Source organism: Amblyomma maculatum, chromosome 2 (assembly GCF_055883805.1).
Source record: "Amblyomma maculatum isolate TAMU_Amacu chromosome 2, ASM5588380v1, whole genome shotgun sequence".
Classification (NCBI taxonomy): domain Eukaryota; kingdom Metazoa; phylum Arthropoda; class Arachnida; order Ixodida; family Ixodidae; genus Amblyomma; species Amblyomma maculatum.
The window spans coordinates 204,219,296-204,242,846 of NC_139345.1; the positions used below are offsets into that span (position 1 = coordinate 204,219,296).

The 23,551-nt window shown below is 46.1% G+C and overlaps 1 protein-coding gene across 5 annotated transcripts in view; it reads right to left on the reverse strand.

Moving 5' to 3' along the window:
• Positions 1–5,383: 5,383 nt before the first annotated feature.
• The window catches only part of LOC146201093 (polypeptide N-acetylgalactosaminyltransferase 11-like), a 105,533-nt gene continuing 87,365 nt past the window's right edge, over positions 5,384–23,551 (reverse strand). For 4 of the 5 annotated variants that reach the window (XM_084595634.1, XM_084595635.1, XM_084595633.1 and 1 more), the window contains 2 exons: positions 21,558–21,689; positions 5,384–15,891 (listed from right to left, as the gene is read on the reverse strand). In XM_084595634.1, the coding sequence (XP_084451760.1) occupies positions 15,748–15,891; positions 21,558–21,689 (276 nt within the window). In that variant the 3' untranslated portion in view covers positions 5,384–15,747. The remainder of the gene's footprint in view (positions 15,892–21,557; positions 21,690–23,551) is intronic. The other variant, XR_014705290.1, reaches the window with a different exon arrangement.

The window sequence follows — 23,551 nt, forward strand, 5'->3', positions numbered from 1 at the left end:
ATGTGCAGCGTGATCAAGAGTTAAGAATCGTCAATGCCTAGGGCAGAGCTGAGTGTTCCCTGAACATCTCCCAGTTGGCCGCATATTCTTTAAATTTCCTGGGACTAGATGCATTTACATTTTTATTGCCTGTGTATTTCACAGAGATGGGAAAACGGTCACTTCCATATAGATTGTCAATAACAACCCACTCTGTAGCTGCCAAGAGCATCGGAGAGCCAATGGCTAAATCAATGGCTGTGTACGTTTTATGAGCCGAGCTGTAGTATGTTGGCTGTTTTGAGTTGAGTAAACATGATCCTGAGGACAACAAAAACTTTTCAATTAGTGCACCTCGGAAGTCCGTTCTTGTACATCCCCATAATGGGTGGTGGGCATTAAAGTCTCCGACCAGCAGCCATGGTTCTGGAAGTTGGTCAATCAGCTTTTCAAAATTTTTGTTGCATAGTCTATGATCTGGCGGAATATACAGTGAACATACCGTTGTTATTTTACCGAATATTAAGGCTTGTATTGCCACTGCCTCTAAGTCTGTGTTAAGCGAGATGTTTCGACAAGCGATTGACTTTTGTGTTACAATGGCAATGCCACCGGAGGGGTGAGTACTGCCTTGCCTATCTTTCCTGAATATGCGATACTGCTTGAGAAAACTTGTGTCTGTTGGTTTCAGATGAGTTTCTTGCAGACAAACTATGTTTGGTTGGTGTTCGGCGAGGATTTCATATACATCATCCAGATTTTTTAGAAGTCCTCGACATTTCCAATAAATGATGCTCTCGGTAGCCATTTTGGTAGGTGTGGAAAGAATATAGAGTAGGGTTAAGACTCGCCGCCCTTATCAGGGGGCTTAACTGGTGTATGTTTTTTTGATTTGAGGCGGTCTAGCAGGCCCCGCCTCTCATTGGCGGACTCCCTACGCGCCGCTGACGCTGCGGAGTCCATGCTCACCTCCATCGCCTCTGGTGAAGGCATGGAGGCAGGAGGTTTTTCAAGAGGAACCAAGTCCCTCTCAGATGTCTTTGGTGTCCCGGACGTCTGGGGGAAAGTGACCTCCGGGATTGCAAAGATTGGTGCCGCCGGTGGCTGCTTAGTGAGGAGCCGTGGTGGGAGCACGTCAGCAGCATTGCACTGCGTGCCCACCATTACTAGACGCGGCCTGGCCCCTCTGCGGGCTGCGTCAGCATAGGGAGCGGAGGAAAGCATTCTGTGCTTTTTTCGCACCTTTCCGTATGTTATCTTCTCAGTTACCTTCATATTGATTACTTCCTTTTCGGCCTGAAAGGCTGCACAGGACCGTGAGTATGCAGGGTGGGTGCCCTCACAGTTCACACATTTGTAGTCAGTTGCACTGCATTTATCGGTTGCATGGTCATGTGCGCTGCATTTTGCACATGTCAGGCGTCCTCGACATGTCTGGCTACCATGCCCGTACCGCTGACACTTGAAGCACCTGCGCGGGCTGGGTATGTACGGGCTAACTTTGCATCGTATGAATTCCACATTGATAAATTCAGGAAGTGTGCTCCGGTTGAAGGTGAGAACAATATGTTTCGTTTTTATTTCTTCATTCTTTCGCCTGATTCGTACTGCTGTTACACCTTGGTTCTGTAGGCCCTCAAGGAGATCTGATTCTGTTTCGTTTAGGAGGTCTCGCTCAGAAACCACTCCCTGGCAGCTGTTAAGACTGCGGTGGGGTGATACTTGAACGTCAAGGTGAGCAAATGTTTTTGTTGTGAGGAGGTTGTCAGACTGACTTTTGTCTGATACCTCTATTAGCAGGTCACCAGATCCTAGTTTTTTCGCTTTATAGTTTGCCCCAATGATGGCCTTCAGAGAGTTGGCAATCAGAAAGACTGACAGTTCATTTACTGGTTTAGATTCGGTTATAGAGCGCAAGACAAGAAATTTTGGAAAGTTCTCAGTTGGTGTCGCGATATTTTGCGTCACTTCGGTGCGACTCCTTTTCGGGGGTCGATCAGGTTTTTTAAAGGTAGTTTTTCCATGCAGTATGGATAGTTTAAGGGGTCCTAATATATGTCGCCTCTGGTTCACTCTTATACGCAGAGGAAGGTCCCAGAGCCCCTCCCTTGGTGGACAGGCGAGGAGCTCATCGGCCGAGACTTGACCATGGCCTCGACCGCCACCGTTCAAGGTTTCTTCCCTCCACCTCTCAACCTATCGCCATGGTACGGATTACAGCTTCGGTATGGGGGCTCAGGGTCCGTGGTGGCACCAAGCACCAACACCTAGTTTACACAAGGTGCCCCTGCGGGGGACCTCTGCAGTCGAACCACCTTCCTAGACAAATACTTTTAGGGTTGCCATACATAATTTCTTTCAAAATACTTCTCCTTGTATCTGCTTTCACTCTTCCTATTTTTAGAATCAAAACATTTGCTTGTTTTTTTGCCCCGCCGTGGTGGTGCTGTGGTTAACCGTTTTATGTTCTTCCGTGATACGAAGGACCCATTCTTACGAACTGTGTGTCAGGTTAGGTTGAACAAAGTGTTACCAAATTTAGTTGTAAGTTCGGCGAGAATGCAAGGGAGGATGTTCAGAATCCTTAAAGAAGTGTACATGTCATGTCGTGTATTACAAGCCTGTTTTTTGTTTGAATATTTATCAACTGTGACGCGAAAGAAACTTCACAAGGACTTGCGTGATGTCTTTCTCCTGATCCCATTGTACAGATCGTTGTAATGTGCAGGTCCATAGAAGACAGTCCTTAAACGAGAAAAAATATGGCTGTACCAGGGGGAGCAAAAACTTTCTTTTTCAAGCTGCATAGCAATACACTAGAAGTTAAGACTTATTTAGAAATGAAGGGTTTTTTTGTACATTGGGGAAATCAGTTTCATATGCCGCAAACCGGAAAGTATTGAACACGCTTTCATAGACTGTTGGGAAGCCTTTTTCTTCTAGGATATTCTACAATAAACAATTAAAAAAGACCTACCTGTGGATGTATTTGGAATTAGATTTTACCAATTGAAGATGATGTTGGGCTACCGCTGGGCATGATCATGTTATTGGGCCTGCACAGTATCTGTCGATCCAGAGTGGCTTTCAGGCATGCAGACATTGATGCGAAGAAAATACGGCAGTATTTTCGCGAAGCCGTTGCGAGTGTTATTGATGTTTTGAAGACACAAGACGAAGTTCCTGAGTGGCTTCCGAGAATGGAAGTGTTGCTGCAAATGCCTGATTTGTAATGGATCACGCAGCTCAAATCGCGTGGTTTTAACCCATGTTGTGTGTTTGTGGTGTAATGGTCTTTATGTGTAAAATCTGATAATAAATTTGGCAATAAAGAAAAAAAAAGTGGTGGTGCTGAGGTTAGAGCGCTTGATTACTGTGCTTAAGGATGCGGGATCGAATCCCGGCTGCGACCGCTTTTTGATGAAGGCGAAAAGCAAGGCGCCCGTATGCTGTACGAGGTCAGTGCATGTTAAATAACCTTCAAAGGTTGAAATTTCCGGAGCCCTCCACTACGGCGTCTCTCATAGCCTGAGTCACTTTGGGACATTAAACCCCATAAGCAAACAATCATTTTTTGCTGCCTCATGCCTAATTTTTTTTTTTTCTCTAGTGCTGTTATGCAATAGATTTCCTCCCATTCCTTAATGCCTTTGGGCTGTAAGGGTACATACTTAATAGATAAGTAAATGTTGAATGCCCTTTTTCTATAGGCTCAGTCTTGGAACTTAATACACAAAGGTTGTATCTAGGCTATCTCTATGCGACAGTCATGTGAGCAAAACAGCACTGAGCAGTTAGAGCCTTGAATTTCAGCACACTACACATCGAAAGAAGTGCAGTTTATGACCAGTGTGTACTCACATTAGATAACAGACTAAATTAGAATGGGAAACAACACAAAGCATTAAGGAACCAGGCTTGTAGCTGCACTCAATGTGCGGGGCTTTATGGAGCTTAGCTGAGCTTTGTCACTTGGCACAAACTGTTCACTGCATCTCCTTTTAGCTTTGTGGCACAAGGCTTTTTTTCAGCTCAGCTTTGTTGGCAAACACGTGGAGCGCAGAGACTAGGGAGGAGCCGGCACATTTTTTTGGTTCAGCAGTCCGAAGTTCTATACTTAGTCTCAGAAACTGTTTGCTGCACTATGAAACATAAGGGGCTAATCAGGATGACATGCGCCACACAACATGACTGGGTTCCTACTCTCCTGTGCTGCCATCAGCAAAAGGAATAGGGGAGAAATCCTGCACTGGGCGCCATCCATTTTGTAAAGCTACAAAAAGCTTGTGAAATAGAGTTTAAGTAGCCAAGAATGGTCGCAAGGAATAACAGAAGCTGGAGCTAATTACTGCAAGAGCTGGGTGTGCCTGATATATTAATGAGCCAGTTTCCCGGCAGCAGCACCGAAGATGAGCAGTCTGTGGGGAAGCATAGAAAAATTGTACTCACAATGAACCAAGTGGATGCTTGAAAACCTCTAGCAAGCTTAAAGAATCATGGACACCTGAACAGCGCCCTAAGGGAAGGGAGGAAGGTGGGAGTGAAAGTGGAAAGAGAAAGAGGAGCTGTAATGGAGGGCTATGAAGTAATTTCGGCCAGATGTACTGTGCGATGTCAGCGCACTTTAAAGATCCCCAGGTGGTCAAAATTACTCCTAGCCCTCCACTAGGGCTCCTCTTTCTTTCCACTTTCATTTCCACCTCCCTCCCTTCCCTTACAGCACGGTTCAGGTGTCCACAGAAGCAAGTATGACAAATACTGTGCCTTTCCCTTCCTGTGAACCAATTATTATTATTATTATTATTATTATTATTATTATTATTATTATTATTATTATTATTATTATTATTATTATTATCAATCCGAATTGAGTTCTCTGAGCAGTAACTTAATGATGTTGGAAAATGCCTGTGTGACAAGGGCAACATGCCAAAGCTACAAGCAGGCTGGCAATGAAGGACACCATAATGGTAGGCTCTAGGTTAATTTCTACCTTGTGGTGTTTTATATGCACTGGCACCGCACAATGCGCACACACACAATCTGGCTCTGGGTTAATTTCTACCTTGTGGTGTTTTATATGCACTGGCACCGCACAATGCACACATACACAATCTAAATGCAGAGGATTAAAGAACACAACCTTGGGCTACACCAAAGCCATTAAGCTGCGGCAGTGATGAGATGAAGGAAGATTGAAAATCAGCCCAGCTAAAGGGAAAGCATGGCATTGCACATGATATTTATGATGCACCTGAAGAAATAAAATGTGCGGTAACCCCCTCACACTCTAGGAACAACTGTGCAGCACCAATAGAAAAATGGCTGAGGGAAGAGAGAGAGAGAAGCGATAAACACAAAAAAATTTGGAAAATAATAAAAGTGTACTAGTCTGCACATGAAACAGAGTTGTCAAATTTTATTATTGCATAAACTGCATACATACTGTGTATCACAACAGTGAAAAGTGGGGCTTGAATTTCTGGCCTGTATGTGAGCAGGCTCATGGCAATGAGTTACAAATGTCAGCGGAAGGCCACAAAGCATGGCACTGAAGAAAAAAAAGAAACAAAAGCAATCTAAACTGCTCTAAAACAGATACAGACACCGCTGTGGTTAGCCATAAAACAATAGAATGAGCTCAATCTGCAGAATGTACAGCCTATCTTCTGTTAAAAGGTGCCTGAAGGCAGTTGGCAGTGCTACGCAAAGGTGTTAGCACTTCAGAGTAAGGTCTTTATACCAGAGACAATGTCTCATACGACCCTAACTGTGCCTTTGACGGAGATGCCAGACACTGCACCTAATTACACACAAGACACCACTGATGACAAGACAGGACATACAAAATCACAGCAGAACTTCAAAGTTTCGACAACCACTCCTTGCACCTCAGGCACAAATCTAGTACACGAACTATACATGAGTGACACCATAAAAATCATGTACACAGGGTGCATAATTTGATTGCTTCAATAGCCTACACACGCTACACAATCTATGAAAACACTAAGTAATTCCTTCTTTCGTTTTGGCTACTGAGGCTAACGATAAGAATGCTTCCGAATAATAATACCAAATAGCTGCCTATATTTTTTCTCTTTTATATTCTTTCATGCTGATCTATCACGATAAGCCATGCCAGCGATATATCCTGGCTGACTTCCCGATTGTGTGAGTTTTACACCCTCTGCGAGTTCAGCGGATACCTTTGTTGAGGGAAGGCTGGCACCAAGTTATCAAAGAGCCATATCCACAGAGAGGGCGCACTGCCAACAAAGAGCACACCTAGTTCACAAGCTGCGTTTCTGGCCTCAGTCTTCTTAAGATGCACTGGGGCACTGCTGATATTCATTGAAGAATGCAAGCCATGAAGTTAATTTCAAGCTACTGTAATCCAGTCACAACAACAATCAATAGAGCATTATAAAAATGGAAAAAAAAACTCCCTGATAAGATTAGGTGACTGGCAAGATCAGAAACAGCAGTGCCTCAGTATGCTGTGCCTTCATGCTGCATAAAACAAATGTGCTTTATGCAGGCAGAAGCTGGCCTGTCCTGACAAACTGCATTCTCTGTACCAGCACATCAAGAAAAACTGGGTTAGAAATAAATGGAACAATGAATAGACATTTAACTTCATTAGGACATCGTCATACATCACCATTTCCTGGCCCTGAATTTCACACAGCATTCACAGTCACAGTCTGGTGGAAGAACAATAATGATAGTACAGTCGATGCTCAATAATAAGAAGTCAAGGCGGACCCAAAATATTGCTTAAGCTATGTAGAAATACAAATTACTGAGAGCTTTCATAACATACTTCATATTAATGGACTCAAAACATAACTAAAAAAAACTGGCCATTCGAGTTCTGAATTTAGCAGTATACTCTATGCAGCAAAATGTCTGTGTAGAGAAAAATGAAAACTTGGGGGCCACTTAAGCTCTACCTTTAAAGCGACCATGAAATGGCTGAAAAGGCCACTGATAAACATGTTAAACGTGTACAACGAATGCTTTTGATCATTCGCCCAAAGTATATACAGCACCTTGGAATGGTGCCAGCGTATTACTAATATAGAAAACTGGGCCAGTTGGATTGGATTCATCTTAAAGCAGCGCGAAACACAGGACAAAAGAACAGCAGTCGTCTGTTCTTTTGTCCTGTTTCGCACTGCTTTAAGATGTATTACTAATCTTTAAAAGAGTGCTTCTTCAAATTCCATATGTAGTGGTGGTTTTCGGAACCATTCTCTCACAATTCATATATGACAACTACGGTGAGTGATAAGAGACTAGAGGATGCCAATCCCTGCAAACATGACATCATGGAAACACTTCCAGTAGCTGGAAAAGTCGTCAGCTCGTGTGCTGCCTCAACCCCTGAGCTTGACGACCTCGGTTCACATCATTAACGAGATTTTGGCGGCGTCTGTGGAGTGAAGGTGTGCGTCGGTACCTGAGTGCAAAAACACACAAGCTGGCCCACTTCAACATCTGCTGGAGATCACACTTCACGAGCAACACAAGATAGCAGTGTCCGATGCCGCTTTTATACAACCTTCAAGTACTAACCTACGGCACAGCAACAGCACACTAGTCCTGTCCCATCTTTGCAGCATTGATTATTGTGCCAAGTGTTGTTCATTAGATGCCAGATAAGGTCTGCCCACAGCTGCATCCCAAGAGTACACAAGTCCGCAACACTCACAGCACCGAATGCCATGAGCTTACTGCACCACTGCTGTTTGCAAATGCTGCAGGCGAAGGCCTCTGGCCATCGCTAGGCCTAGTTTTTTTGCATCGAAGCCACAAAGAACGGTGCTTTGGAACTGGCTAGCATAACAGCAGATAGGCTATCCATGGCACTGGCTCACTGTCAACCGTATTACTTGATAAAATAAAGACATAATTCAGTTCAGTGACACCGCTGCAGCAGAGTAAGCGTACAAGCTGACTGGATGAGCCAAGTCACACTGGCCACGGCTGCTGTGTGGCTGTGGGTAGAAACTTGCTTGCATCTCAGCTGTTACTTATATCAATAACTCTTATACAGCCAAGCGGTTATTATTTACACAAACAACAAATTTTAGCAAGCTTTTCTGATGCCAGCTTGCGAAAGGCCCAGCAGTGAGTGTTGCTGTTGGCTGGCACCTGCGCGCCCCATCCGCCGCACCTGTCGATGGCTTTCTAAACACTGCATTGAGAATAACTACAATATCTTCAAGTGCGGCTTGCTTTGTCGATAATCATACCAGTTCATTTACTGCAACCTAGCTGCTATTGGTTACCATAACTGAGCACTGCAGCAGCCTCTGTAACAACGGTGACCAACAATTCTCGATAACCATATTTAAGTTCAGTAAACACAGTTAAGAATCACCGCAGTTAGGTTGCCTGTGTGACTAGGGTACTGCAGCGCCCGATGCCCATTGTGGCAGTAACTGCCAGCAGCCGCTCTTCGAGCTACGGGTCCATTATAAGTGGCAACAAACATGAGAAGGTAGAAAAAGGTAATGACCAATGAATGCATCATCACCAGCAGCAGCAACAGGACTACACCCACTGCAGGGCAAAGGTCTCTCTCATATTCTTACAATTAATTCGATCCTGTGCTAGCTGCATGTACCCACCTAATTTTCTGCCATCCCCTGCTATGCTTGCCTTCCCTTAAAGTCCAATTTGTTAGCCTTAGTGACCACTGGTTATCCTCTCCTTGCCCTACATGCCCTGCCCATGCCCATTTCTTCTCATTAATTCGAGTTATTCCTCTGACCCAATCTGCAGCTTCCTATCTCTTAACATTAGACCTACCATTTCCCGTTCCATAGCTCTCTGTGTTATCCTCAACTTAAGCAGTACCCTTTTTAATAACCTCCAAGTTTCAGCCCCATGAGGGAGAAAAGTGGTGCTCTGAAAGACGGGCGCGACAACCGGAAGTCTGCAAACCGGACGTCAGCCGATGATGTCTTAAAGGAGTATAGACACCAAGTTTTGATGACATTTTTCTCTCGTTAATGATGCGTAAGACATTCCTGTATGTTGATCTCACCACAGTTTTCCCCTACAGCCGCTAAATAATTTATAATTAAATTTTCTTTTCCCGCCAGTTTCGGTTTCAGCAGCCTGGGGATGGCTGTGACGTCACAATCAAGTCTTGACGCGGCACGAAAAGCAGCGATGTAAATGTGGATTCTTCCCTTGTAGCGATTTCTGTTTCTGAGGTAGGATTGCTCTATCACTGTAGCCAAATCAAACGGCACAAGAATGATCATATCGCTGTTTTTTCATCCCTCACCTGACCAACACGACTTTGACGTCACAGCAATTGAGACTGTTGAAACCGAAACAGGTGAAAAAACGAAATTTGATTATACAGTGAAAGCTCGTTAAATCGAACCTCGATAATTCGAATTTTCGGATAATTCGAACTGCACTACTTGGTCCGGCCAAGCTCCATAGAGATCTGTGCACAAAAAAGCCCGCTAATTCAAACTCAGTCGGTTCCGCAACGGATAATTCGAACTACGCGCCGCCGCATATGGGCGGCTTGACGCACAGCACGTGGCAAAAAAAAATAAAAATAAAATAAAATCCCTCAGAGAAAGAACGGCGTGGTTAGAGGCTGTGCGCTTCCAAAACAGAGACAGATGAAACCAGATAGAACCATGGATGAGTGGGTAAAGCCTAAATGGCGCCATGACCGGCGCGGCGGCGCCGGAGGGTAGGGGTTGGCGGCCGCGGCTGCGTACTCTCTTCCGTACAACATCCGAAACTCGCAATTAAATACTCGTTAATCGAGCCCTGTTAATTCGGAAATGCGCGTAAGCACTGTCGGCGCAGTCCCAGCAAACTCCCACAAGAAGCTATGACTTCGGATGAGCGCTACGGGTTGCGCGCTTTTTTTTTTTTTTTTTTTTCGAGAGTCCTTCACTTTTTCATCGATCGGCCCTCAACGAACACAGGCGGTGGTCGGCGGCGGTCATGACGGCGGCTTTTAGCATCGTCCGCTTCAAGAGGCGTTTGCATCGTCCGCTTCAAGAGGCATTTGCTGCTATCGAATGTGGTAGTAGACAGCGTCCGCCCCGATCGCCTACAGCATGATAACGCGAACGTATTGAAAATGAGGTTTGCACAACCGGACAAGCGCTGGCACCCTGCCAAGTTCGCTCTCTTTCCCCCCTTGCTAGAGCCAACATAAAAAGAAAACATCGCTATGTTATCACTGAGCAGCATCTTGGCGCACTGCCAAGATGTGTTGTGGACCGTGACGACGCGAAACGGAGGGACGCGTTAACGGCTGGAGCCCTTTTTTTTTTCTTTCTTTTCCGTGACGGCGCGGAACAGAGGGATGCGTTAACAACTGACGGCTTTTTTTTTTTTTTTTCGAATTCTAAGGTGAAAATCGCGGGTGAGCGGGTTCATTATGCGAGTGGGTTGTTTACCCAAGTTAATACGGTAAATTTACGGTAATGCAGATGGTTCTTGTCAGTTTTTTTGAGGCCATTCGATAATTCGAACATCGGATAATTCGAACTTTTTTCCCGGTCCCGTGAAGTTCGAATTAACGAGCTTTTACTGTAGTAAATTATTTAGGAGTCATAGGCAAATATGATGTTGTAATCCGTGCACAGTAATGTCCTAGACATCACCACAAAGGATAAAGCCCGAACCCAAAAATTAGGTGTCTATAGTCCTTAAATAGGCGGGGTGCAGTCACCAAGCTGTTGTTTTTTTCCGATATCTTGGAGTGTTGAGTTGACGGGGTAGAGGAGGAGCACCATTTTTATTTGCCAATCTTCGGTGTTATTGGAGTTAGCTCAAATATTCTTGTGATGGGGTGACTAGTGAGGTCCTCTCTTCACTATGTTACTTAATTTCCACTTAGGCATTTCATGGTCCCTTTAAGAGTATGATATGAGAGCATTAGTGGCTCATGTCTGCACCTTTAGCATTAGCATTCTTCATTTCTGCTTCTACTGACCCACACACGCTCATTAGTGCACAGTCATAAATACCACATTATGTGAAAGACCAGTCGATGTGGACATAAATCACGGATTTAAGCCAGCCGTACGAATGTGCCTGCACGGCCTAGGAGCGGTGTGTCTAACCCGAGATCCAAGGGTCCTGGAAGGTGTCTGCAAATTTGGCCGCGTTGTGTGGTCCCATGACATCAACCCCCCCCCCCCCTCCCTCCCCTCCTCGATGACCAATTAGTACACCGTCGTGTCACCATCTAGCTACCATCTGCCAGAGCCATGCCCAAGATTTTTCGTTAGCAACATCGACACCGTATTTTTCGGACTAGACAAGCCAGAGGCATCAAAATCCTTGCGCCTATAGCTTGGTCTTTTTACTCAGGTAACCAGAAAAGCTTTAACAGCTGACTACTTTTTGTCAGGGAGGAATTCTGTGAGGCAGTCACTGCCCACTTGAGTTGTACCCACCTATAGTTGTCTGGCTCGAGCCAGGAGGTGATATCTCGAGGTATACAGACAGAGGCAGCAGGTACTCAGACAGCCAGGCTGCACCCTCAAATTGTTTTCTTGGCACCAGTCTTAATATCCATTGCACTTCTTTGCCGGTCTATTTCTGCACTGCTAGCTTTCGTAACAAGTTCTGTCTGACACAAGTGTCCATTAACAAATGCTGGTACATGGCTAAAACCAGAGCTCTTTAATATTACCAGTTGCAAAACTTATTAGAGGGTCTATGTATCAACAAAGAAGGTACAACTTGCTCAAAATCCGGGTTCACGGATAGTGGCAGCGCCCACAGTCCTTTAAGTGAACTGTGTCCAAGGTGCAAGCTTTGAGATTGTTGATAAATGCAAAATCAATAAACCACAAATATATAAACAAACTAGTGGGCAACAAATAAATAGACAACCAATAAAAAAAAGAATAAACAATCTGGAAAAAATATCAGTTCAGAACATGCAGTAGCAAAAATATTTAGATATATGAGTCATGGAGGTAATTTATATGTAAAAGAAAATCAAAAACTCTTTTCAGAAGGCAATGATGATAATGGCAGATAGCTTTTATTTGTCACTTCTAGATGACACCACAATCCATTTGAGCCCAAAAGGTTCACACTAAAACTAGCCGCTTTTTGAAATAGTTTCCCAACTGGCATGATCAAAGAGCTCTGGGACAAGACATCATGGCTAAGGATGCGAGCAAACCACACTAGCAGAGCGACAGCTGTTGCACATGGCGCAGTGCCTGTCTGATTGATACTACCCGACGGCATCTCCAAAAGGAGATAGAACATTGTCTGGGCTTTCCTCATGAACACATACAGCCTCTGGGTACTTTTAATTTGCCACCACCACCCCTTGTGTCCCCAGCAGAATGGAGGTCACTCCCACTGATCTCCAGTGAACTCTTTTCAAAAACTGCCCTGCTCCCTTTTTCACGGTGCACAATTGCCTCTCCCACTATTACTCAACCCCCCAGGGCTGAGGTAAAACTACTTTAATATTTTTGGGAATAGTCCATGAGCCATGTCCTTGCAGACATCTTGCAGATGTCCCAATCTCATCTGAGCCTACTGCTGCACTACATGTACCCCGAGCTACTACATTTAGTGCGCCTTCACACTGCATGCTCTACTTCTTTGTGATTTCTGCTAGAATATCATTAACTATAGCCGGATACAGGTCAAGAAAAAAGCGGCATCCAGCTATCAAAGGACCCCCCTCCAACCAACAGCTGCCGAGCTATACCATGACGTCATGGCCGACCGCCTTGCACCTACGAGTAGCGCTTGGAACGTGGTTTCTTCGAGTGAGTCAGTGCTGGCAAATAGTTCCTAAATGCTTTGCGAGTTCCAACAAAAATACATAGCTTTACTGAATTGGATCGATACTATAGTCGTTTGCTCATCATGGTGAGTACAACAGGTAAAACGAATTTCACGAAACCGCTTCGTGATTTTGCGCTTCACTGCATCTTTTTTCCGCCAAACAGCCCTACGAGGTGACACCCCTGGCTGCCATAAGAGAGTTTAAGAATAAGAGGACCCAACCTGTTAGGGGAATAGGATATTAGCAAGGCGACAATGCGCATGTTCAGAGGGTTGCGATGAATAGGTGAGGGTGCGGTAATTATACTCTGGGCATGCGCACTAGCACCCTACTATTATCTTTATGCCTATTGATCACAGCCCTCCGCGTATGCGCATTGTCGCCCCGCTATTACCCTATTCCCCTAACCGGTTGGGTCCCCTATTCTAAATCTCGCGAGACCGTGAGTGCGGAAGAACACATTTTTCTATTTGCTTTTTATTCTTTTCCCATGTGTGCCACGATGTCACACATTTGGAGCGATGCCACTGGCTGGAAGGGGGTCCTTTGAGGGCTATTTGCCGCTTTTTTCTTGACCTGTATCTAACTATAGTGCCTGTTCCCTTGCTCCATTTTTATATCCCCCTTGTACCGAACACTGTATCGATCCTTTTCCTTTCCACGGCTTGTTACGTTGTCCAAAATTAGGTTCAAGGCTTTCGCATTATGCTCAAAGTTTCAGCTACTAAATGCCTTCAGTAAATACCATGACAATACCTCGAGTATGAACTGCGCTTTGTACACGTATCAAAATGCATGACTACGAAATGGACAATGCAAGTATGCACCTACACACATGACCGTGGCACTAAAGTGACATGCAACGTCCAACGACACATTGGCATACTTATTTAAGTGGTCAGCTAGGTAGGCAGGAAACCTGTGCAACATTCTGCTCCCTACCCTGCACTACAGATGAGAATGTTTGACAACAGGATGAAGCACATTCGTACTCCAACATGAGCCCCCAAATTGCAAACCCATCAGATGCCATGATGCTACGCTATCCTGGAAGCAACACTATTGCTGAAGGGTCAGCAGCCTTCCTTTGTGAGCAGTACCGGTAGGATAGGCAAGCTAACCAGGCACTACCCAGCGGGAAAACAAAAAAAAAAAAGAATATATATATATATATATATATGGCCTACATCCTGGGCATTAAACACTTACTCCAGCAAATAAACTAAGCAGTTACTAGCTACAGAATACAAGCTAAACTGTAAAGTCTGATATTTAAAGCGGCGCTGCTCAAAGACTATGATGGCGAGAAATGGCCTGAGTTTGATTTCCAATACGAGGCATTAGCACATGGACTGAACGATGCTGATGCACCAGGGCAAATACATAACCATGTGAAATTTTGATGCCTTATTTACTGAAGAATTGTTTCGGGTGGCACTTCTAGGAAGAGAGAAATCGAGCTGAAAACAGTGCCTCTACATCTGATGTTAGAGGCTGGTCTAAAAATAGCAGCTGCTACAATCTTCACCTTCACTTGTTTGTACAGCCTTTTGCTGGTGCTAACTTATTGCGGCCAAATCTTACCAAGTGCTTTTGACACCCTTTCTTTTTTCTGTCCTACTTGCCTTTATCCCATTTCTCTGTATGTTTCATGTATTGCCCTCGTTCCCCTTAATACCTTCCGATGGGGGCCTTTGAGGGCACCGTGAATAAATAAATAAATAAATAAATTGCTTAAATCAGCTTTATAGTGCAGTAACTTCCACATAATTTTTTTGCTATCATTATTGGAGACAAGCTCCTCAAGCGACTCTCCTCCATAAGCGTGACATACTGGGACACACTACCCGTATCATCTTCATTCGCATTTTTCGCATTTTTTAATATGTACTACAAAGCGCTGATAACAAAAAGTAAGACCATATTATTTCGTTGATGGCATCTGCTTAAATTTCAATACAGCCAAGGGGAGAATTCTGGCATCACCCCAATACACAAAGCACACCCCTGGCACAAAGCATATAGTAGCAGCATAAAAATCTCGTAATGAAAAGAAAGACAATAAATGGCCAGAGATTGGATGCCCAAAATACCAAACACCGACTTATCAGTGCAGAGAGCGAGTGTTTGTTCTCGCCCGAGTCATGGGGAACAATACGGTCACTGGCAACAACCTTCTAGTCATCCGTGAAGAAAAGCTCTGGGGCCAAGGACTGCTGCATGTGTTAAATGCTTTGTCGTACACAACAAGGGCATGACACCACCCTATAGGAGTGCACAATATTCCCCCCGGGCTGAAATGAGTACACTACTTCACAGGGGCAGCTAATCTCTATTACAGGTGATGCACCAGACACAGAGGAAAAGAAATGCATTGCTCCGTAAAGTTCAAAACCGGAAGACACTGCGCACCCTTGGCAACAGGCAACCTAAGAGGCAAGCCACGTTCACCTTACGAAGATGGTAACAGTGCTCCTATAGTATGGACAGGGCTATGACACCCGCATGAATAAGTCACCATATCTCTCACTGCCAAAACAGCAACGTTGAGGATTATTCAATACCATCATCACCCCATGCTTTGCGATGTGCGACTGGCACCCTCATGCACTTTCTGGCAGTGCTCACAGCGCCACACGTTTGGAAGGTGTGATGTAACCTTTCACCGGGAACCATTGCTTTGCCTCTAAGACTTACAACATATCCAATCACCCAACCAAACATTAATTAAAAAATAGCCTTCGCAAAGTGACGATCATAAGCCTCCACTTCCTAAGTTAAATGCCTAATTACTCAGTTGAGACAGAACCAGAAGAAACCATCCCACCCTGACACGAGATTCACACCTGAGAGTAGATGCAAAGCCACACGTACCATCACCCCTTTTGAGGATGATGAGGATATGACGGACGCACAGTGTGGAGCAACACAGGCAGCAGGAAAGGGGGTCAGTGTGACCCAATGAGACGGAAGTCCCAGTGGCGGACCACCTTGGGGTCGTCACACATTTCCAGCGTCACATGCTCCCCGGACCGGGCTTCCTTAGCTCCCAAGCACAGGCCGGCGGCCAGGTTGTACAGGGCAGTGCTCTTCTGCACATGCAGGTCACATAGTCACGGTTATAACCTGCTTCACTCGAGGAAGTGCCCTGAACGTCACTTGCAGCTAGAACATCATGAACACAAAATTTGTTCCCCTATCAGTGACACTACCTGCAGAAACTGAAATGCAGAAAAAATAAAATTTGCAGAAACTCCTGCAGCACTTTGGAGAAGGAGAAGGTCGATTGAGGAGCAGTCTGGAGCAATAAAATTTCCCCTCTACACCACTTTGGAGCACTAATTTAGAAGCCTTCTGGAGCATGCAGGTTTTACTTTCAAAGTCTTGTGTATGCTGCCGAGCAATTGCAGAGAAGTGTGAGAGTGATCTAAAGAAGTGCTGTCATTCGAGGTCAGCCTCACAGGCCTTCAATCCTTAATAAAATAAAGGGGGGAAATAGTGTGTGAAATATAACACACTGCGGATCTCAATTATATTGCTAAATCATTCCTATCGCTAAATGATTGCTAGGCCTAATCAGTTGCGCAGTCTGAATCCTGCAGACAACGGGTAGATTCTAAAGACATGCAAGCTTGAGGAGCCCCCCCCCCTCTCAAAGCATGTGCTGCTTTATGAGCAAGAGAGAAATGGGCAGCAGCTTGTAAAACGTGAGCCACACGTGGCATGAAGAACACACCATGGTAGTCCATGTCCATTTTAAATGCAGTGGTAGTGCTACCCGCACCCTCAGATTTCACCAGGATGGCTGTGAAGCCAAGCCACTCTAAAGAAAACCCACCACCAGTGGGTTTAAAACTCAGACCGGGGCAAAGAGATCAGCTCTACTAGCCACTGTGATGAACCAATGCAGCAGTCTTACACGTTCGGATGTTGCCATCACCCTCTCCTTTCCCGTGAGAAAGTAACACTAAAGATCTTAATTATCCCTCCTTCATCCTAATAAAAGCCCAAAATACTCTTTAAGCACTTAACTAAACATGGCAACATGTAGTAAAGCATAGCTAAATGAAGCAATAACTTAGCTAAACAAGTGCTAAATAATGCCTTTGCATGTAATCTGTGCTCAGCAGTCTTTTCAATGCAAACTTCAGGATGTAAGGAATGAGTGCCACATGGAAGTCATACTCGTTATAAAAGAGCTTCAAAAAAGCTTGATATTTCGAAACGGTGGCGACCATTCACACTATTCTTGCTAGAAAATCCGGCTCATGGCACCAACGAATTCGATAGTGGTGAGTTCGGAACAGTTTGGCACGATGGTGCTGCTTACCTTAGTTAGCTACACAAGATTTTATGGTGAAAAAGCAACAATGGCTATCATGCGCCAAGCATAAGGTCAGGATGCTATGCAACAAACGGAACTGCCCAATACCTGTAGTTGTTTGAAATATAGGGTTCTTTGAGAAACTTAAAAACAGCAAACAACAGCTTATCTGTTCTTGTGCAGGATTGGTGTCACTGCACTAGTCATGCTGCTCTCCATCTGCCTCTTGTACATACACTGCGGTCAACAATGCACAGCATTCTTCTCGACCTGTTTCACAATCGGAAAATTTAGACTGACTGAGCCAAAAGACCTAGTCCTGGCTGCGTGAGGCAAGGTGAGGCGACCAGCTACAAAGTGAGCTGTTCGCGATTTGCAGTGGGAGCCTGAACCTGAATCATCCATTAAAATAGAAGTGCAAATTTGTAGAACGAAAGAGCATGCTCCAACTCGCCAACAGGAATGTGCCATTCATGATGCCTTTATCAGAATCCTATGCTAATCGGATATGCTCGAAGCACAGTTGATTTCCAGCTTGCCTCTCAACCTGCCAGTTTCATCTTCTTGAATGATGGCAGGATAAAGTGCTGGAAATTCTAGCAGCTTTGACCAGAAAGACGTGGCTGATCGGGGAATTCAGTACAGGAGTAACTGAGCACACAGTTCTTGACCATGAGGCAAATGCTGTGAGCCTCGCAGGTCAACATGAAAGTGAAGAAAGTTGGGCAGGACATGTGCCAAAACAGCAGCAGCAGCAGCTTTTGTCCATCAGAGATGCACCAATATCAAATCGCATTAATGCGGAGAACCTGACAATTAAAAAGGCTGCCATTGCAACCGACTGACTCCAAAATGACATAAGATAGTATATGTAGTGGAAAGGTGGGGGAAAAAAATTATTACATCTCCGCTTGTTACAGACACTGCAATGTTTTCAGGTGTAATTGGGTTTCAAGCACTGAGAAACTCAAGCCCCACTGCAGGCAAAGGTTTACAGTCAAACCCGAATATAACGAACTCGGATAGAGCGAATTATGTTTTATATCGAACACTCGAATTTCCGCTAGCATTATGCATATAAAATGTATTTTTTATAACGAACTACACATCGGATATAGCGAACTCAGCGCGCGCGATCGGTCGCTAACCGCCTTTGTGCCGGCTCCTAGTTCTCTCCGGGCAGCCCACGCTGCCGGGCCGCAATACTTCTAGCGCATGCCGTTGTCAGATGGGAGGGGGATTGGCGACGGCTCCGTTCCCCAAGGTCTCACACAGCGCATACGTCATCACGCGCCCGCTAGGGTGCTTCTGCTGCTTCTGCGCCGATGCCACGCTTCCGTAAAACGCAGGAGGGGCTCTCTACAGCAGCTTCCACGAGGGACCCTCCTGTACGCATGCGCGGCCGTCGCCCGGAGTAGCGTGAGTAGCCTTTAAAATCCGCGCCATCGGCCAGCCTCTCTTTGCAGCGCTCCTATTCGGCAGCTGCCTACCATGTGATCAAAGACGTTCGAGCAGCTCCGGACCTATTGCGCTTCGAGAAAGAAGCAACACCGGCCAGAACTGGTTTCAAGTTTGGGCGAAGGGAAGGCAGCCTCCGAACAACGAACGCGCCAGTGGCAAACTTTCCCGCATCCTCGGAGCTTTCTTTGTTCGCGTTTGCAAGTCGTGCTGCTGCTATCCTCACGATTCCGGACGTGCCTACGTTGCTGCTGGCTTGCATTCCGGCGCTACATCCTGCAAGATGACGACGAAGCAGCGGCGTGCCCTACCGCTTTCCGACAAGCTGGAGATAATTCGCCGCTTTGGCCGCGGCGAAAAAAAATCTGACGTTGCCGCGCATTTCAAGATTCCGCGGAGCACGTTAAGCACCATTTTGAAAAACCAGTCGGCCATCAGAGGCAATGCACAGGAACGACCAAATGGTGACGGCTTTCGCCACCGCAAGCCGGCTTACGACCAAGTAGAGAAAGCGCTGTACCAATGGTTCTTGGACGTTCGCGCGCGAAATCTGCCGGTCTCTGGCCCCATGCTACAACAGAAGGCAAAAGATTTTGCCTTCGTCCTGGACGTCGAGGGGTTTACAGCGGGCAGTGGTTGGCTCCAGCGATTTAAAGACCGCTACTCCATCACCGGGAAGGTGGTTGCAGGTGAAAGCCAAGCAGTGGACGCTGAGAGTGCTGAAAAGTGGGTGCAAGACGTGTGGCGTGCTGTCACAGAGAGATACGAACCGTGCAATATTTTTAACACCGACGAGACTGCCTTGTTTTGGCAACTGCTGCCGAGCAGAACCTTGGCGCTAAAGAATGAGAAGTGCCATGGCGGCAAATTGAATAAGGCCCGAGTCACCGTTCTTCTCACGACAAACATGGACGGTTCATCAAAGCTGCGGCCGCTTGTCATAGGCAAGTTCAAGTCTCCTATGTGCCTGTGAGGATGCACTTCACTCCCAGTCACATACAACTCAAATTCTAAGGCCTGGATGACCAGAACGTTGTTCGAAGCGTGGCTGCGTGGCTGGGACGAGGAACTTGCAACGAGCGGGCGAAAGATTTGCCTCCTCCTCGATAACTGTTCTGCGCACCACTGCGGCGTCACGCTCAAGAACATCGAGCTTTGTTTCCTGCCACCGAACGCAACAGCGGTTTTGCAGCCCCTCGATCAGGGGATCATCCCCGCTTTCAAGCTGGGCTACAGGAAACGCGTCGTTGAGCGGCTGTTGGTGAAATTGCGGGTTAACGACGAGCTCAAGATTAATTTGCTGGCAGCAATAGAAATGATTAACCGTGCCTGGCAAGACGTGACGCAATCCACAATCCGCAACTGCTTCCACCATGCTGGACTATGTCGAGAGGATGCAGAAGCTGCTAGTGAAGCGCGCACTGTGCAAGATGACAGCGATGTTGCCACGCTGTGGGAAGAACTCGCTGATGTTCCGGACGCTGTGCCCGAAGAAGTTGCCCTGGAGGATTTTCTCACTGTTGACAACAATGTAGCCGGGACAGCAAACCCGTTGGACTCGGAAATTGTTGCCGACATGCTGGCATCTGGTGCGAACGAGGAGACCGAGGAGCCGCCGCCGGAGGACGATCGCCCTCGCCCGACGTTGCACGAAGCCCTCGCTGCTACCGATCTGCCGCGCCGATACTGCTCCGGAATACAGGGAAGCGGACTGGAGTTTGTGGAAATGATGTCGCGTGTGGAAAGTGCGATTCTCGCTGATGGAGTTAAATGCAGTGTTCAGGCGAAGATCACTGCCTACTGCAAATAAGTGAGCATTTATCTGCAATAAATTTCTTTTGTAGATTCATGGTGAGCGGCACGGTTTTTCTTTAGTTAGTGCATTTTCGCTGCGCTGTCTGGACATTGTGTATAACGAATTTGGTACTGAAGTTCGTTACAAACGGGTTTGGTTATAGCGAAATACTTTATATAGTGAACAAATTGCGTTGAATTACGCAGTTCGTTATAACCGGGTTTGACTGTATAAACCTGCCTTGCATCCAGCACACAATTTACCAAATGAGTGGTGGTGTTATTGAAGTTTTATGTCTTTGCGCTTGAAGAAGAATGCATTCATAAACATTGTTCCAAGATCTTCAGAGAAGTTTTTGACCACCTTGTCAGCACAGCTAAATGTGAGCCCATGTGCCAGCGCAACTTCCAACTTGCATCTCTTGCTAAATTTGATTATAGTGAACACCATCCTCTCAATGCCAAACTATCTGTCAACACTGCAGCTAAACACTTAGTGATCAATAATCCTGTGCCAACTCTTGATTCTTCAGCATGGCCTGACAACAGAACCTCATGAACATATGACAGACCGTGCCCAATGTACGATGCATATGACTCATACATCCTTCTAACATCGGCAAGTGTTGTGACACCTAATGCCAAACAGCTCCTACCCAGCTAGGCTAGGCTACCCTCACTTGGCAAGGTTCTCGTTTTGAATGTTACCAGGTTGAGCATCCAATGCTGGACTGTTGATCCAGACACTATCACCAGAAACTCAAGACACTAGAAACTCAAGAATGAGAGTTAACTGGTCCGTTCACCCCGAAAATCATAGCAAATCATGCTACACCAGGTGGTAGCTGCATCTTTGTGGTTCACTCGTTGAACCTTTTCTAGCTGCACTTTTACTAACAGACCCCCAGAGGCCCCTGAAATTGTTAGCCAGGACTACACAGCAAACCACTTTGGTATGGTTTTCTTTCTGTTCTCTTAACCACTGGAAAAATGAGGCAGCTCGGTCTGAGTCACTCCAGAGCCCAAAACAATTTCCAGGCCCGTAAACAATTCAAATAGCACTCCAAGGCACAGACACATCCAGAAATAGACCAGTTTTTGGCTGTGTGATAATTCACAGCTCTCAGCGACCACCCACTGTGTCATGGCTAGTTACAGAGGCACCAAGGGAGGTGCACTCACGTTGCTCGAATGGCGCCAGTCCTGGGTTCCGCCCATCTCGTGGCACTTGGCGAGCCGTGGATACTCATCTCCCCCATCCAGGCAGAGCCGCTGGGCCAGCCGCAGATCATGCCGCACCGTCTCATACCACAACTGCGCCACCCGCCCCAACACAAGACAAGGCGAAGATCAGATGGGAAAGGAGCAGTCTATTAACAAACACCCTGAGCTGAAATGCATTCCCCTAGCAGTGACAATGAGTACAAGTTCGGTTACAACTGGTGACGACATGTTCAGAGCATACATGCAAACAGGACAGAGCAGCATCAATTTCAGAATTCGGCATACAGCAGTAACTGCATAAAGCGATAATCATTGACGATGCATCGTTCGATGATGCCATGTCTGACATTGCCACTGGTGTATAGAGCGTTAAGGACGGGACTCGGCAACACATCAGTGTGATTTCAGCATTGCTCTGTTACCAATGCCTTGTCGCTCAGTCAAGGGGACAGTTATGCTAGTATCTTGTTTCTAACACTAAATAGCATGAAGCACTGATGAAAATTCTTGAAATGCATAAAGTCTCTAAGGGACATAGAGCAGTGGTGCACTACTACACCGCGATGCAAACTTGCATTGCAAGAAGTTACTTTCTCCCACTCCTTTCGAAATTTAACAATATTGTAACAATAACTAGCCACCCTAGCCTTTCTTTACCTTTATCACCCTACCAAGCTTTTACTGAATAGTCTTGATGCACTCATATATACAGTCGAACCCGGATATATCGAACTCGACGGGGATCGCGAAATAGTTTGATATATCAATAATTCGATATACAGAAATCGGCTTGTGACGGCACTTACGATGCGAAAAAACGATACCATTTTTGTTGGGTAATCAGCCCACTCGCGTAATGAACCCACCCTCCACTTTTGCACCCGAGAATTTGAAAAAAAAAAAAATAAATGTGTAAAGGCCAGCTCGCTCACATGCTAGCGATTGAGCGATCTCAGCGACAAGCGGCAGCGACAGAGCGAAAAATTTCAAACTTGTTGGAACTGCGTCCCTCTCGCCGCTCGAGCCGCCACGGCAGTTTAAAACAAGGTTTCTGTGTCGCCGCGGCAGAAATCGGGCAGAAATCGCGAGCGTTTTCGCTTGCATGTCGATGGCGTGCGTCACTCCGTTTCGTGGTCTCATCCACAGCTCATTTCTTGGCAGCGTGCCAAGATGCTGCGCAGCGATAACGTCTGGGCGCGTTTATCTTTTGATAGCTCCTGTGGTGGCCGGGAGCAAACTTGGCAGAGTGCCCGTGATGGCTTGACTGCACACGCCGCGCCTGGGGCGGGCGTCATGATCGCAGCAGCTGAACAAAAAAAAAAAAAAAAAAAAAAAAAAAAGAAACTGGTGCCGTTTAACGTTTGAACAGCACAACACGAAAGTATGACTCTCAAAAAAAAAAAAAAAACAGCAAAGAGAGAGCTGCCGCTTCTTAACGTCCGCAGGCGCCATAGCCACGTCAGCCGCCCCGTGCAGAGGGTTCGCAACACACGCTGGAGAAAGCGTCCGACGTCTGTCTGAAAACTGGCTGAGCTGGCTTGGCGCATGCATAGCGCGTGCTGAAGAAGAGAGATAGCTCGGCAAAAGAATGGGCACACCCACGCACATGGCTTGCAAACGTCATGTGTTGGCGCGCGGGAAACGATAACTGCAGATGCGCGCGCCTTTGGGGAATGGGCGTGGCGCAGCCCAGACCAGCCGTCACCGAACTGTTCCTTCTCATTCCTTCCGCGCATGGCTTGAAAACGTCACGCGGCAAACGACCAAGGGTGATGCGATCGTTTTTGGGGAAGGCACACATTCCAGTGTGTGGTGCAGAGTTCGATATATCGAACGACCGGTGAAATTAAGTTTGATATATGACGCGGCTTTCCTATACTTTTACATGGGATTTTCAAGGGGATATTCCGTGAGTTCGATATAACCAAAATTCGATATAACCGGGTTCGATA